This window comes from Borostomias antarcticus (genome assembly GCF_949987555.1).
Source record: "Borostomias antarcticus genome assembly, contig: scaffold_65, whole genome shotgun sequence".
NCBI lineage: Eukaryota > Metazoa > Chordata > Actinopteri > Stomiiformes > Stomiidae > Borostomias > Borostomias antarcticus.
The window spans coordinates 578,028-595,410 of record NW_028176587.1 but is presented as its reverse complement, the minus strand read 5'-3'; the positions used below and the strand labels follow the sequence as shown (position 1 = coordinate 595,410).

At 45.2% G+C, this 17,383-nt stretch overlaps 2 protein-coding genes across 2 annotated transcripts; both read left to right on the top strand.

Moving 5' to 3' along the window:
- Positions 1-44: 44 nt before the first annotated feature.
- Positions 45-7,068, top strand: LOC311328289 (uncharacterized protein; the record flags this gene model as incomplete). The annotated part of the gene is made up of 7 exons (XM_084462277.1): positions 45-69; positions 732-1,046; positions 1,179-1,318; positions 1,455-1,568; positions 1,707-1,764; positions 4,961-5,038; positions 5,387-7,068. 7 exons carry the CDS (start codon positions 45-47, stop codon positions 7,066-7,068), a joined length of 2,412 nt encoding a protein of 803 aa, XP_084318403.1.
- A 3,338-nt stretch (positions 7,069-10,406) lies between these two features.
- On the top strand, positions 10,407-11,559 carry LOC311328273 (c-Myc-binding protein-like; the record flags this gene model as incomplete). The annotated part of the gene is made up of 5 exons (XM_084462265.1): positions 10,407-10,476; positions 10,835-10,907; positions 11,004-11,052; positions 11,279-11,408; positions 11,515-11,559. Exons 1-5 carry the CDS (start codon positions 10,462-10,464, stop codon positions 11,557-11,559), a joined length of 312 nt encoding a protein of 103 aa, XP_084318391.1. The 5' UTR covers positions 10,407-10,461.
- Between the last annotated feature and the right edge of the window lie 5,824 nt (positions 11,560-17,383).

The following is a 17,383-nucleotide window of genomic DNA, read 5'->3' as shown; positions in this document are numbered from 1 at the left end:
CATCCCGTTAGGTGCTACAGCTGGACAGTGCTACATATGCAGAGATGACAACCAACAGCGAGAGTCATGGTCAGTCGCGTTGCCTCTCCTCACCCTGTCCTTCTCTCTCCATCCTCCTCTTACCCAGGATAACACCCACCTGCACACGCTACCAGTCTACCTCTGCACACGCTACCAGTCTACCTCTGCACACGCTACCAGTCTACCTCTGCACACAGCCAGATTCATCAATGAGACATGAGACACAAACAGAATTTGTGAAACTGAATTGATTTGAAAAACAGTATTTTTATAAGGTTTGCAAACAGGGAAACACTGTACAGGCCAGAGTGGTATTCTCTGACAAAGAATAGTTCAACAAAGCATTTATACATTTCCTCACTTGGTATAGGTGGGATCCACCCGGGCTGTAACACAATAAGATCATTCTAAGTATCCACACACAATGGTAGGACGTGCAAACAAACATCCAGACTTGCACAGAACATCAGGAGGGATAAGAAACAACTCAAATTCAAGGTCCTTCTCGTGGAAAACAGGATGGGAGGATAGGGTTAGCAGTCGGCCTAGAGCCAGAATGTCAAGCTGACATTTACAGAGATTGCACAAGTCTGCTTGCATACAAATATCTTTGATTGTGGCACTCCTACAGTAATATGAGAAGAATTCTTCTATAACACACAGGATATTAAGGTTTTTACACATTTCACTGCATGGTTCTCTTCCCCCAGCCCTGACTCTACTGCATGCCATCAGAACTGGACAGAAGCTCAAGAACCAATCAGACAATCCCACTGCTCCGTCCGAGCGTCACGCCACCCAATCTCAGAGAATTGTACTTCCGCCACAGAAGCGATCCGTCAAACCTGAGATCGTGGTCCAATCACAGACGACTGCCGTCCCCTTCGACAGTCATTCCAACGTAAGGCAGGATTCCTTTCAGAGGGTCTCTGCCCAATCAGAGATGGACTCACCGAACGCCATTGTACAATCAGAGATCAGTGAAGAGGATCTCCATGGTTACACAGGGGACGAGCCATTGATTGGTGAGTGTTGAATTGTACAGAATGGTGTCCTAACAGCCGAGCACAATGGAAAATGTGTGTGTGTGTGTGTGTGTGTGTGCGTGCGTGCGTGCGTGTGTATGTGCGCGTGTGCATGCTCATGCTCGGTATCAGGTCTGACATGTGTGGTGGAGTGCAGAAGCGAGATGGAAGGCCCTCCTTACTGTTTCCTGTGTCGGTGCTGTGATACGAAGGCCACCAATGATGACATCCTAGATCACCTGACTAACCCCTACCACCGCTTCAACTACATGGTCGGTTCAGTCTACTTCTTCCTTGTTACTCGCCACTACCAGTAAACATTACCCAGTACCACTGTGCCGTAGATGCTGGGAGAAGTGCATGTGTTGTTTCACGCGTTGTGTGTCTGTGTGTTGCGGGCGCCTGTAGATGAAATATCACGCTGAGTGTTTGGAGGGAATGAAGGCAGGGCCAGATATCAGTCAACATCTGCAATCAGCTGCCAGGGAACTGGAGAGAGAGGAAGGGAGGGGACAAGTACAGGTAACACACACACACTCCTGTAAGTTCTCGTGTGGAGACGGGGACAGTCAGAGGCTCAGCTCCTCCCATTCTCCACCCCACCCTCCCGCTGTCATCTGCTCATGTCATGTTCAGATCATGTTACGTTTCCTACTGTAGGTGATGAGATTATCATCCTCCCTGTGCAGCCAAATGGTTGTGAACAGTTACCAGTGGTGTAAGTACATCACCTGCTCTCTCCATCTCTCTCTCACACCAGTGGTGTAAGTACATCACCTGCTCTCTCCATCTCTCTCTCCTCTCTCTCTCTCTCTCCATCTCTTGCCTCTCTTTCACACCAGTGGTGTAAGTACAACATCACCTGCTCTCACCATCTCTCTCAGTCTCTCTCTCCATCTCTCTCTCCATCTCTCTCCTCTCTCTCACACCAGTGGTGTAAGTACATCACCTGCTCTCTCCATCGCTCTCTCCATCTCTCTCTCTCTCCTCTCTCTGATGTAAATGGTATGTATGATTTGAGTTTTTATGGTATCTGCAGGTCCTTAAAAAGTCTTAAGTCAAATGAATTTAACTAAATAAAAGGCCTTAAGTCTTAAATTGTCTTAGTCTTAATAAATTAATTACAGAGCACTACTCTGTGTTGTATAGAGGGGCTGTTAAAGAATTGGTGAATGGATGTAGATTTGTGATGTTCTTGATGTGAAGGGGTGTTTCGCGTTCTCAAAACAAACCGATCTGGTTCTACAGAAAACCAGGCCTTCATGCTCAACACGCCTCAGAGCTGCAGTATCACACATGACATCATTATTACCGGCTAAACTCGTTCTTCCATGCATTTGTCAAATTGTTGAATGTTTCATTTGCAATGTGCAATAACAACATTACAAGCAAAAGAAAGGTAAAGATATTGACATTTTTTCATGATAATCCGACAATGAGATAGCATAAGAGATTGCTGGTAGGTGAGGTGAGAGAGTGATGAAAACATCCAGATTTACAGAACAGGACACAATGATAATCATCAGTCATTTTTCTTTTATATAAGGCTCGCACAGCCTAATGTAAGAGAATCACAGTTTCAATAGTCAGTGCACTGTAGCTCTCACCATCTACTGTAATCCACCAATAGCCACTGGCGCTGTAGACTACCTAGCTAAAGGTCACAAAGTGTTTTTAACAGCGACACTCAATGCACACAGTGCGAGGGACAGCAGGGAGTCCTGGTCACTCAGAGCATCCAGGCATTCTTATTAGGGCTGGGTAAAAAAAAAAAAGAAAGATTAATCGATTCTGAATCAAATGATTCAGAATCGATTAATGAATCCCAAAATCGATCTTTTATTGAATGAATGAATGAATAAATGAAGGAATGAATAGTTTAATTCATTCACTCATTCATTTTTGGAAATCACTATCGATACCCAGCCCTAGTGTTGATGTGTTGCATAACTTGGCAGTCATGTAATTAAGGTTACAGCTATAAAAAACAGGTTTTAGTAACTAACCGAATTGAATCGTGATAATCGATTCTGAACCTTGTGAATCGGAATCGAATCGATTCTTGAAATTCGAATCGATACCCAGCCCTAATTCTTATACAGGTGGCATTGTATAGTGACCTTAGTAAGCCAGGTCAGAACAACCATCAACACACAGATAAAGACTTTGTTATTTATTCCTCTTTACAGCTGGCCTCGCCAGTAGCTCATAGCAGTACGGTTCTTACTCTACACACAGACTTCCGGCAGCAAAATAGCACACACGCATCATCAGTTTCAGAATGTATATCGTCATAATAAAGACTTTGTTATTCATAACTAAGCTCGTAGCAGGATGAAGGCCTTGGATACAAGGCCTCTACAGTAGTCAAATCAAATGGTTAACCCAAAACAATCATCTTTGTCTATGCACAGTGACTTTCCATTCAGTTGAGATGACACAGACGGTGCACATTTTGTATTGATCAACTATGACACAGAGGAGTCTTACTGATGATGGGCTCTAAGGCCTATATTTGCCATCACACTTGACTTATTAATATTTGACTTACATCTGCTCTAGTGCTATTGATGTAGCTTTAATACTTTTAATAGGAAGTCAGACAGGGAGCTCAGAGTTCACCAAACAGGGTGTTTTGCCAGAAACCAGAGACTGTCTGTACACCAAGGACATTATTCTGGCCTAAACAGCGAGTACTTCACTAGATGTCAACCACCAATAAATCTTTATTCCACTGGTCCAACTGGAAACCACAACACTATCTTTATCAATCGTATTATAATGCATACTGTAGAACTATTACCTTTCATATCTGGAAAAAAAAACGTTTTCTCTGCCCTCTACAGTACAGTATATGACCTGCTAGAGGGGCCATGAATCTTATTAGAATGAGGAATGTCATGGGAGATCTATGGACACCCACCACGCGTTATCAGTCACGTCTGCAGACTGAGATTAATCAACGAGCACAAACAGAATTGCTTTTATATGATTTTTGCAAATGAGGAGACCAGCTCAATACAGGGTCACAAAGTTCTCCTTTTTTAAACACCATGGTTGACAACTCCCCCCAGGACTCTGTAGCCGTATCGGGTGAATGCTCAGCCTAGGGTGATACTAGAGTTCATATCACAACCTGGTTAGAATGGTCTGACCACACAGATGGATTGTCTGCTCAAAGTTTAGCAAGCTCAAACAGAGCTCAAACAAGCTCCCTCATTGCACAGTCGGTATTTCATACTGACCCAGGAAGTACATGTTAACTCTTTAACAGCATATATCATAATACAATCATGATTACACAATAAAGAGAATGGTTTTACACATTTAATGGAAAAATCCATCACAGGAATTGATGGATCAAAGCACTGATAACAGTCGTTTTGTTCCCCAAAATATATAATGATTAAATCAGTTTCAAATATAAATCTGATCCAAGTGTCATAATCTGCCGATTTTACTTATTAAAAATATGTTCTTGGGCATTGGGTCTCACCGTCCATATATTTTTTGTAAATATGGCCTTAAATTGCATTGTGGCATTAAAAAGGTCTTAAAAAGTCTTAAATTGACCTTGCTGAAACCTGCAGATATTCTGGTATGGCTGTGTGCTTTTCTCTCTCATTGCCTGTGCTGGAAGTTTGAACCTGTGTGTGACTGTATGTAAAGTATCAACAATGGCTGGATATTAAAATACTGCATCTGTAACCCGCTTTTCTCTCTTTAAATGGTGTACCTCTCTCTCTCTCTCCCCCAACTCCTTCATCTACTGGAGGATTGTCTTTAACTCCTCTCTCCTGAACCTGGTTCCATCGCCTTTTTTATGTACTGTCGTTCTATATTTCTTGTTCTCTCCCTTCCTTGTCACTCCGTTGTTGTGTGTGTGTATGTCTTTCTCTCCCTCTCTCTCTCAGGTGTGGACATGTTGAAGTTTGGTTTCAGTGAGGTGGCAAGATCAGGAACAGTGAAACAGAATAGGGAAGATATACCAGGTAAGTGGACCTTATAGTAACCCAAAATCAGCAGTAACGTGACCCCTCCAGCAGTAAGTGACCCCTCCAAATCCTCCTTGTGGTTGTGTTGGGTTTAACACGTGAAGGGCAAGACATGCAGTACATTTACAGACCTCCCGATGTACCTTCTTTTTATCTCTCTCTCTCTCTCTCTTCTATCTCTCTGTTCTCTTCTCTCTCTCATCCCCCTAACTCTGTACATCCCCTTCCTTCTCTCCAACCCTCTAATTCTCTTCTCTCTACACCCCTCCCTCCTTCTCTCTCTCCATCCCTCTAACTCGCTCTTGACATCCCTCTCTCCTTCTCTCTCTTTCACCCCTTTCTCAGTCTCAGAAACGGGCCATGATGCAACAAAGGTCAAAGATCAAGGAGTGTCACTAAAGCGGCATGCGTCGATGCCACAGCAGCATGACCCCGCCAGCTCCAGGCCAGCTACTGAGGTCAGGAGAAAGAAGAAAAGGCCAGTGGAGGTGCAATGCTGTGAGCCGGTGTTCAAGGTAAGCCTGTCTCTAACGGACGGCCCCCTTCTGCTGGAGAGGACATCCTTCAGCCAGGACCCCTCCCTTGAGCACCCTCCCACGCCTGACTTCCCGCCGAGCCCCTCCGGCCAACCCCAGTCCATCAGCTCAGAGGTGGATTGTGGTCCAACGCCACCCCCTAGTGGCGGACTCCCATTCCTTCAAACTGCAGACCAGGACACGCTCACTGACCACCGGCAGCCGGGAGAGCAGGACGGCGCCACTGACGGTCGTTATTTCGGCAACGGTGAAAGCACCACTAGCAGCGGCGGACTAGCCAATGTCAGTGTGACCTTGAACATTGACAGGCCGCAGCTTTTCCCTGACAGCTACTCTGCCGGTGAGGACGAGGGGCCCACCAATCCACCGCTGGCTACAAGAGAGGGGCCAACTGAACATCCGTACCATTCCGGAGAAAGGCTAGCCAGTAATCGGTACCCTTCAAGAGAATGGCTAACTGACAACCGCTACCCTTCAAGAGAATGGCTAACTGACAACCGCTACCCTTCAAGAGAATGGCCGATTGACAGTGAGTGCCGTTCAGGAGAAAGGATTACCGACGGCTTCCACCGTGAGGAAGAAAAGGCAGGCGATCGTCAATATCACTCAGGAGAAGGACAAACTGACCATCTGTACCATGCAGACGAAAGCACAACTGCCCGTAGGTACACTGAGGAAGAAGAGCTGTACAGATCAGAGATCCAGAGGGGTGTTGGGTTGAGGGTTGAGGTGATGAAGGCGGAGGTAGAGGAGAACAACAGGGAGTCCTACTCTCCACAGCAACAGTACTACACGAATCAGCCTCCGTTGCAGTACCATACACGGCACCGGGACTACGGGGATGCCGCGGTCCTTCAGAGGCGTGACATGGACTTTCATACGGGTGACCCGGCCCTTTACGACGGCCACATGGGTGTTTACAGGGCCAATGCCAGCGTTAATATGGGTGGCGTAGCTGCGGAGCCTCGGCTGCAGTTCTACGAGATGAGGTACAGGGCACAGTGGGAACCCACACAGCCCTCCCCTGACCACTTCCGCTCCGGGTCACATGGGTACGAGGCGCCGCCCAATACCTACCCACCCCAACCTCAGGCCCACAGGATGACCTCTGACCCCTACTATGCTGTTTCGGATGGGTTTGGAACCAGCCCTGACCTGAACCCTGAACCCCGGGGGCACCCTTCTCACCAGCTATACATCCGAGCACAGACCCAGGGGTTCGGAGCCCTCCCTGGCCCGCCTGTGTTCAGGACGCTGCCAGATCTCGGCCGCCACCCAGAGGTTATGTCAGGGGGATTTGTGAGGCCCCCCTCTCAGCCCTACTTTCCTGACCCAGAGGTAGGGTACGTAGACCCCCACTTTAACCCCACCCCTGACCATCCGGGCGCCCTCTACCATGGGCACACTTCAGCGTCCAGCCCATGGGCTTCTCCAGGCCTGCCTGGGACTAACCACCCAACTGGTCCACAGGTCATTCTAATGCTGCTGTGACTAAAGACTATTTCTTTTTTTAAATGTTTGTTTGAGACACTGGATTCTGCTGGGGCGTTTTGGCGCTCTGTTTGGCCAAAAGCTGAGGTAATCCTCCACACCCACAGACCTGATCTGAGTATTTTCAGTTCTACCTGCAAGGCAATGGATTTCCAAATTCTGTTTTTCCTCTGTTTATCTGTATTTAAGCAGTAGCTGCAGTGTTAACTACAGCAGCCCCACAGTAGGGAGGAGGTGTTTGAGGTTTGAATGTGCTGATATAGATTAGTTAGTCTTTATTTAGTGGGTTTTTGCAGAGGTTTTCAGACTTAAGCAGTGAACCTACTTTAGTTTCAACTGTAGACCTCAGACCACAGGTTCAACACGCCTGTTACTTGTTAAAACTCAGCAAAAGGGACTTTTTGTCACATTGGCATCTGATTGGACAGGTGTTCATCAAGAGATAATGTGCTCTATCTGTGGATTAATGTGCTCTATCTGTGGATGAACATCAGTGATAATGTGGCACTCTGAATGAACACCTGACCTTTAAAGTATTGATTGTTGTACTGCTGTACTTTTCTCTTCTGAAGTATAAGTGGCAGTGTTTGTCGGCTACATTACTGTATTATTATTTTGTATTTTATTTTTTACATTTTGATCATGGGACAAAGCCCATGTTGAGCCATCTACTGTTCAGTGGCAGATTGTTGTTGATAGTAAGCCACCATTCTATCTTTTGTATGCAATGTGAATGCAGTATTTCATTTGTAAAAAAGGTTATTCACTGTTTTATCTGAGGTGAGGAGTCCTGTGTTTGTAGATACAGACTTCTTGGTTTGGGAGGGTATACAAGTATTTTGAATCAATAGGGTTTAACTGCTATAATATATCTCATGATTTTTAATTATTTGACAACAGTCTCCAGAAATGAACACGAAAAGCTATTTTTCCCCATTTGTCATGCTGTGTACAGAAAGTGAGAATAACCTGGGTATATAATATAGTTTTGTATTTCTACCCAGACATGTGAAGTCTTCATATAAAGTCAGTGTTATGTTGTTGTTTTTTCAGAATTGGTTGCATACTACTTAAATTCAAGTGCGTTTGATTAACTATATTGTGTTAATTATCTGAAGATCCTGAGACAAACTGTCCAGTTGTTTTCGTTCAAACCTGGTTCTCAGAGTCCCTTTCTATAAAAGGTTTCCTGGCCTTTAATTATGCCAAATTCATGACTAAAATAATACACAATGTAAGAACAATTTAGAACATTTCTTCATTCAAGGCTTAATTTGTTTTGTACCCAGTAACTATAGCCAGATAATGCAATGTCCACCACATTGCTCTGAACTCATGGGTTAGACTCATCAGTATTACCATTCATCCAGCACCCACAGGGTCCTCTTAAGGCCAGGTTTGGGTTCATCAGTATTACCATTCATCCAGCACCCACAGGGTCCTCTTAAGGCCAGGTTTGGGTTCATCAGTATTACCATTCATCCAGCACCCACAGGGTCCTCTTAAGGCCAGGTTTGGGTTCATCAGTATTACCATTCATCCAGCACCCACAGGGTCCTCTTAAGGCCAGGTTTGGGTGGTGGTGTTGCTTCTTTCTGGACAAAAAGCAAACTAGTAAAACAGGACTTGACTCACTGTACATTATTTGTTTGTACTGAGATTCAATCAAATGAGTTGGTACTGTATCTTGAGTGTTATGCCTTTGACCAAATAAAAGAAGCCAGTAGCACTTGGTGTAGTGTCTTTTTGATTAAAAATTCTAATAGTAGCTCTGTGTCTCTATATTCTGCTTTAAGTATGCTTAAAGTGCACCTTCTTTCATTGATTTTAAAAGGAAAGAACTGGGGTGAGTGTCAGTGACAGGATCAGTGAAAACATCTGTAGACTACCCATCCTGTGTGTTTAAGGTCAAATGACCACTCACCCATGTCAACGAAGACTGTAACCTGACAACTGAGTTGGTGCTCCGCCCCTCTTCTTGTGGTGCTTTAAATGGCAACAAAATAGTTTTATACAAACCGTAAACTACTGTTAAGAGAAATGCAACAGAAAATCCCTCTAGAAGAGTTAAGGTTTATCAGACTGACGATTGTCCTTATGACTAAGTGAATGAATATTACTGGAACCTTCACGGGGTCTTACCATAAGGCTGCTCACCGATGACCTAATTTTCTCATCCACAAGATCACTGACAAGTAAAAGAAGGGTCTCAATTATTATGATCTCAGTCAATAACTAGTATGAGATCATTGGATATTAGGACCATGGAGGCCAGGTTGACATATAACCAAATACTGCCAGAGTCATGAGCCATGCGTAGAAATATCTCTCAAAAAGGCCATAACATTTCCATAGAATTTACATTTACATGTCATTACGTCCATGACTCACTCTCACTTTCTCCTCCATATGAATACCATGTTATGATAAGGGGTCTATAGGTCACCTGATGGCCTGTCCAGTTCTTTGACACCAATACAGGTTTGGGAAATGGAAGGCTCCATAGACTAAAGGATAATCCAAAACCAAGCCTCACCATACACCTTGAGCTCCCTCTCAAGGGACATTTCTGACGAACGGCTTTTTTGCTAGATGGGATTACCTGTTAGAAATGTTATGATTTGATGCAGAATAATCTCCATAATATAAACAATAAATAATTGATTATGTTGCTGGTATAGCATATACACTGGCGAAAAAAGCTATATGGTAAACCAATTGAAAATGAAAGTAAATAAGGTAGCAGCTGCTTCGATAGGCTATTTAACAGCTTGCCATGGATCAGCGGAAGAGGGTAGCGTACCTACTCTAAAGGTAGAGTTCCCATAAACAGAGAGATCGTAGGGGGTTAAGCTTATGGCTAAATTAAAGTTGGGCTTTTGGTTAGGGTTAGGTTCAGGTTAGGCTTAAGTATAGGGTTGGGTTAAGTTTAGGGTTGGGGTTATGGTTTGGCCGGTCTCTGCGTGGGAACTAACGTAGGCCACTACCACAACAAAATCGGGACAACTATAACTGCGGGAGACTTTTTGGGTCCCGTTTGAAATGTGCAATGAATGACTATACACATATGACGTTTGTCAATTTAAAACATGTTTTACTCGTCTCTGTTAACAGCCCTACAGAACTGCCTTTGGCATTGCTGCAGCTCCCAACACGGCCAGACTTATAGTGATTTCTCCTCTTTTAATACGTTTCCCTTGACAAACTACAGCGACTTTCTGGACTTGCAAGGCTGGACCATTTTTCTCGAGAATTCCCTACATTCCTCCCCCAATCAAAATGTGTGTTGTTCGTTGTTATGGCAACTGTAGTGTCTACGAAACGTGAGTGAACAGGGTGCAGTTGCAGATTGTTAGTTGGCTAAATTCATATTTTGCATTTCCTCGCACTAAAATGGCACATTACAAAGTAAGTATGCGTTCTATGAATACATGGCGTTGACATTAGCTAGTGCTACTCAACCCATTACCGAAGTTAGAAGATGTTCTGCTTGTCGACACTCAGCTCGTCTTTGACGTTTTTGTTATTGTTGTTGCGTTTTACATTTTGTTTGGAGCTAACATCGTCTGTCATTCTCGGAAGCAGTGCTGTGAAGTACTAGAATTACATCTTTTTAAGCCGAATGTGTCTCAGCTAGCTAGCTAACATCAGCCAGCGAGCTGAACTGGACACATCACAGCTCACACTAAGGAAGCTTCCACTAAATTACAAAATGAAGTAATTATAACTGTTCAGTCACGTTAGCTGAACTTCTCGCCTATTTAAGGGTCCTGAATCCAAACGAGAAGAATTTCGAAGATACCTTGAAAAGGCTGGTGTTCTAGACAGCCTCGCCAGTGGTAGGTCTCTTTTCAGGAAGTAACTCATTTGGTTGCATGGTTTTACTAACGTTACTAACTGTTGGCCCTGTATAACTAAAAAATGTCTTCTTCCAGTACTGGTGCCACTTTACGAAGAGACGGATAAACCTGATAATGCTTTGGAGTATCCTTTTGACTTGGTGATTGCATTGGTCAGCTGTTGGTGTAGTATTCTTAAGAGGGGAACTTGGATGTAGGCCTATAGTTTCATGGATCAATTCACTAGATACATGCCAAATTCTTGCTTGGTGCCATCAACTTGAATTCACTGGTAATTAGATTACCTTACAGCAGCCTGTGATGAATTGGGGTATCATTATAGTGCTGTTCAACCTTCACTCAAACCACAGCTTCATAAAGCACCACCTTGGTGTGCCTGGGCCAGACACAGCAGATGCAGAGACACTCCGCCTGGAACTGACAGAGCTACAACAGAAGTGTGAACTGCTGATGGAGGACAACAAAGAACTAAGGAATAGGGTGAGGGAATAATTCTTATCTCCATACTGTGCTATGTCCAAAATGGTGCCCAGTACATTCAGCACCTCTAGGTGCAAGCCCCTGAGTTTTTTATTTTGTTTTTCAGATTCTACAGTATGAACCAATGCCTGAGGATGGAGCAGCAGAGTAACATTTTAGAGCAGACTAACATTGCAGTGCGAGGGGTTGCATTGTTCTTTGTTTAAAAAAAAAAGAATAATGTAAAGATGTACACCAATCTGCCACAACATTAAAAACACTGACAGATGAAGTGAATAACATTGATAGTGTGATGCTCTGGGAAATGTTCTGCTGGGAAACCTTGGCTTCTGGCATTCATGTAGCCTAGATGTTACTTGTACCACTTACCTAAAGATTGTTTCAGACCACGGCTAACAGGTGTCACTGCATTGCGCTTTAATATAGCTTCCACCCTCACTTTGACCCCACATTGGGTTCGAACTTGACTTACGAACTGATTTACGAACACACGTGACCACCACTCATAAACACCGCAACCAGCTACAGTATGCCATTGAAAAGCAAGCAATTCGATGGCGCGGGTGGGCGGTATTTATACTGAGTGAGTTTAACCAATTTAACTCTGTTACACAAGTACACCTCTTACGGGAAATAAGGAGTAGCCACACTCAGCTCCGATGCAAAAGTATATTTAATAGACCAATGTTTCGGCCTCAACCTTCGTTAGGGTAGCCTACTTGTAATTTTCTTATGCATCCAGGCTTTAAGCAGGATACATTGCCCTCCAAATAATAGGTGCAGGCAATCATATAATTACAATAAAGGCGGTCACAAAGAAAAGTGGAAAAAAAATTTGTTTGTAAAAAGCCATTAGAAAAAACATTTTCAAACATTTCTAGCATTATTTCAAACATGATCAAAATGTATCAAAATATTTATCAAACATCATAAACATTATAAACGTTATGGACCTTCAAATGAGTCACAGTGGTAATATAGGCTGGATAAATCACATGATGATACCTACAGTCAAAGTTATATAAATATTTAATTCTAATTCATAATTCTGGACCCATGGGGGGGTCTTTATTTGAGCCACATGGTGGGACACACGACACGTGAGTGAGCGGCAACACAGTAGCACACGACACATCTTTTTAGCGGTCGACGGAGGAAATTGTTCCTTGCATTTAACCCATCCAAGCTGCCGTCCTCCAGGGGCAGCCAGCAGCAGTGGGCAGCCTCGTCAGTGGTGCCCAAGGACCAAGGCCCGGAGACCTTCTTGCTGTGAGGTGACAATATTAGGTACTATACCACCGTGCCATACATGAGTGATTTTGGGGTTCAGTGTCTTGCTCAAGGACCCTTCGACACACTCCGGGAACTGGGATCGAACCGGGGACTTTGCATCTAGACAATTCAAAACCTTTCAGAGTTATGCACCAACTATTTTCTCATGAAATTAGGCTGGACATGGATATAACAAGCACATTTAAGGTTATTTTTATTTATTTATTTATATATCCCCACCGTAAGTTGATTTAAAGTAATGGTCTTAAGTCAACTCATTGAGCAACTAATGCCAACTCTTTTAAGCCCTAATGGGTTGCTTCATTTAAGCCCCAATGTCCTGATTTCTGTTAAGTAACACTGTTAACCAGTGACATTGGTCAACATTTTTCTTATTAATAAATCATTTTTGCATATTAATTCTATAAATCAACATATTTTGGGTAATTTACTTGAGAAAATACATTACTAATTGATAGATCACCATAATGTTTCATAAAACAGTAGAAATAACATACATTTGCATATAACGCAACAAATAACACCTGTTTCAGTACCAGAAATATACATAATATACAATTTTAAATGATCTTTGGGCCAAACGATATCAATGCTTTTTCAGGATGGAGGACATCTGCAGTACCGAGATCTGAAAGAGAAAACAAATTGGAAGTATTATGTACTGTAACCATTTTGTGTTAGTACTGGGCATATTATCACAACTTGACCACTTGCCACTTGAATACAAGAAGAAATAGGTCAAATTATCTGGGGTTGAGTTTATTGTAATTGAAATCATGCTATAATGCGTGATGATTGACAAGATACTGAGCACATCCAATGAATGTCATTGATTCAGAGCTCAGCCTACTTACAGCAATAGCAAATTACTGCCTGAAGTTTGATTATTGATTTTCTGGTTGTGTTTTTCCATTGCACTGCACGTTATTTATCCAGAGGGCTTAGGTGCAGTAACTTGTCTATAAAAACATGCAATGGAGATGAAGAGAATGGCCGTACCTTTCAGCCTTATGGCACAGACCCACCCTTACACAAGATAACACATTGTGGCCTCAATCAAATGTAATGTTATCTCACAAATGTGACCTCACCAACCCTCGCAAACGTTCTTCATCTGTTAAATGTGCTGTGAAGCAGAACAAGTTATTTAACTAACTCTTAGATCTGCAGGTCGGTTGGGGCTCGCCTGCTGCTGGCGCTACTTGCCAATGACACTCTGCGGTCGGGAGAGAAGGCAGCGGGGCTGTCGCCGTCGCGGCTGTGCTGAGACGCAGAGCTCAGCTCCCCTGCAGAGTCCGGGCTCTGGGCCCTGCTCAGTCTCTTGAGGTCCGCCCTTGAGAACGCCCTGACCCGGCTGGCCACAAAGCTGCAGCGAGGAATGCATTAACTAAAACAACATGTCAACATGTACCTTGCTCTGTCCCCCGGAGAGGGAACAGCAGTCCCGGTCCACGTACAGGACCGAGGGAGGGGCCTGTCCGGCTTCTCTGTACCGCTGCATCAGACCGGCTGTCATGGGCAGAAGACCGTCGCCCTCGCGGTCGGTGAGTACGGACATCAACACCTGCCCGTACTCGTTGCCGACGTTGGTCACCCAGGCAGCCGTGTGAGCAGCGGCACCCGCAAGCTTCTTTGTCATCTGAAATATAAAATCAACTGTCACTGTTACAATATATATGTTATAATGTCAGCTGTTGTTATAATATATGAATTGCACTATACATTGTAGTATAAGTAGTAGTGAAGCTTGCCTTCTTGGTGGAGTCCATCTTCAGGATGTCTCAAAAGATGGAGGTGACCCTGGCCTTGGTCTCCTCCATTCTACTGGCCGCCTCCCTCACGTAGACGGAGATCAGCCAGGACACGCAGGGGACCAGGTGCATGGGAGGCAGGGACACCTGCTGCTGCTGCGGCGCTGCGCCCGGTACCCGAAGCTTGCGGAGCGCAGACAGGTAGCTCATGGACCTCGCCATCCACTCTCTGGTGTGCTGCTCCACCAGAAAGGAGTGGAGCCGAGTCGCACTGTTGCCCATAGTGCGCTGCTTCAGCAGCCCAAGCAACACCTTGTCACAGGACAGCCTGTGAGACATATTAAAAAGTGGCACAGTCACACACACACACCTTTTTATATTTAATCCACACGGCAATATAACAATGCAATTACTTACTTGTATGTGAGAACAGCTGGAAACTCCTCCCTGTGTGCAGGGTCCAGCTGGTCCAAGATGTCCTGTGCCCAGCTCGCCCACTTCTTCTGACAGGGACGGCATTCCAGGTACTCCGTGCCCATGAAGTACCAGCCGTCCCTGTCCAAGACCCTCCGCACGGTCTTGTACCAGCCAGCACCGGTGAGCCTGCGCCTACAGATGGGGCATACAAACTTGTACGCCCACATCCTTTAAAAGTCAAATTGTACATGTTATAAAATGTATTACAGTTCTGTATTTAAATCAATTTAGTTGAAATATTTTAAAGCAAATACCACATACTGCTAGAAATATAACACAACATACTTGTACGGCATCCACAGGAAGAACCGGCGCTGGAAGAAGGCGTGGGCTGAGGCGGGGGGCTGAGTGTACAACAGCCGGGCTCCGGGGGGCTCCCACCACAGGCGCAGGTTGGTGGTGAGCACGGCCTTCCCGCTGGCCCCCCTGGTGAACAGAGCCCGGCCCAGCCACTCGTGCTGCTCCTCAGGGAGCGTCTGCCTCCAGCTGTTAGGAAGCAGCTACAACAGAAATATTTTTTTATCAGTTATTACCGAGAACTGAATGCTCGCTTTGAGACTGTGCTGAATACAAGAAAAGCAGTCAATTAAACTCTGAGTTACACACTGTCTTTACACACATGGATGGGCCTACCTCTGCGCCAGAGGATGGCAACACCAGTACAGGCTCCCCTTGCTCCTGAGCTGCGGTGGGAGGGAGGGGGGCTTGGGCTGACGCTGCTGGACGGTCATCTGTAAGGTTCAGACACACCAAATCACACACATACACTGTGTTCCAGGAAACTAAGACAATGTCAGCCAAGGATGTGAACCCCACATGTCAATAAGGTCAATTGCATGAAGCCCAGCTTGTTGTGATGCAACATGCCATGAGGACAGATGGAGGACAGACTGCGTGCGGACAGACAAATGTGGCATAGCATCTAGCATCTGCAAAGGACTCACTCACTCACTCACTCACTCACTCACTGACTCACTCACTCACTCACTGACTCACTGACTCACTCACTCACTCACTCACTGCTTTTTCTAGGAGAAAAGGTAAAGAATGGAAACCAAGTGGGAGTATATATTGCTTATTACGCCAGAAGGATTTGAAGCCAGCATTGTGAATGTTAATTGAAATATAGTATGAACTACGTTATTCCTACACATGAAATGACTAAAGACTACTCACAGAGAGAAGCATGGTGGAAGGACTACAAATCCCAAAAGCAGGTAAGCCGTGCAGATACTGATAATCAACTTGCCCACACACACTTACCTTCGATCGTACGCACTTATATTACCTTGATGGTAATCCGTTGATGGCTAATAAATAGTGAGACAGGCATCATTAATGAAAATCGACATCACTGTTTTGTCATCGTTATGTGCATGGGGTGTGTGTGGATGTGTGGTGTATAGGGGTGTCTCACCAGAGTCAACCTCCATGGCGGCAGCAAAGAGATCCTGGTCAGACAGATCAGGAGGAGTCAAAGATGCAGAGCCTGTTTGGACAGAGGTAATAAATATTTGATGAGATATATCTTGACAAACAGTTGGGCATTGGTTGTGTACTGTGGTGGTTGTTAATAGGGTAGTTACTTGTAGCAGGCAGGGATGTAGGCAGGGGTGTGGTCTGCTGGGGAGTAAGCGCAGCCTTCTTCTTCTCCTGGTCCCGAGCCAACACGTACGCCTGCAGCTTGTACATCTTTGACCCCGCCATGACCTTCTGCTTCCTCAGCCACTGCACATATCTACAAACATGAGAGCACCACAGCAGGGCTTATACACTGCACAGAGCAACAGAGAGGTCCACACGTCATCACACACATCATCTTTGACATGAGGTACAGTACTTACCCTTGCTTCTCTGCGCTGGTGGACTCGTACAGAGACTGGTACGTGTCGGTGGCATTTTGGCCAAAACCCACCGGCGTGGCATCCAAGCCCCGGATAGGCAAAGAGCCCTCCTTCATCCTACGCTCACTGATGAGAGCAGCCACCTCTGGGAACAGCTGGGCGTAGGAGAGGAGGGCATCTTTGTTTGCCATGAGGGGTGTCTGGGTCCGGTCTCCCCCGTCTCTCTCCCTCTGGTGGGACGCCAGCAGCCCGCACACCCAGCCCACGTCGTTGGACAGGAGCCACCTGAAGGTCTGACCCCGGTACTTCCCAAACTGGAGCTCGCTCGCGCTGAGGACCAGCTGGTAGCACCCGGGGTCTCCTCCAGCCTGGAGGATACGCTCCTTCGCCTCCTCGATGACCCTGCCAGGAACCTTCACCTTGGTGGCCGACTGCGAGGCCACCACCATCTCCACTGCCGTGGCTTCAGGTGAAGCCTTGATGGTGAGCTCGGAGCTCAGAGGCTGGCGTTTGAACTCAGGTTTATAATCCATTCTTTGAAGACAGACAAAAAACATTGCAACAAATGAATGATTGGTTTATTACTACACGGTTGCTCTGTTACACTGTT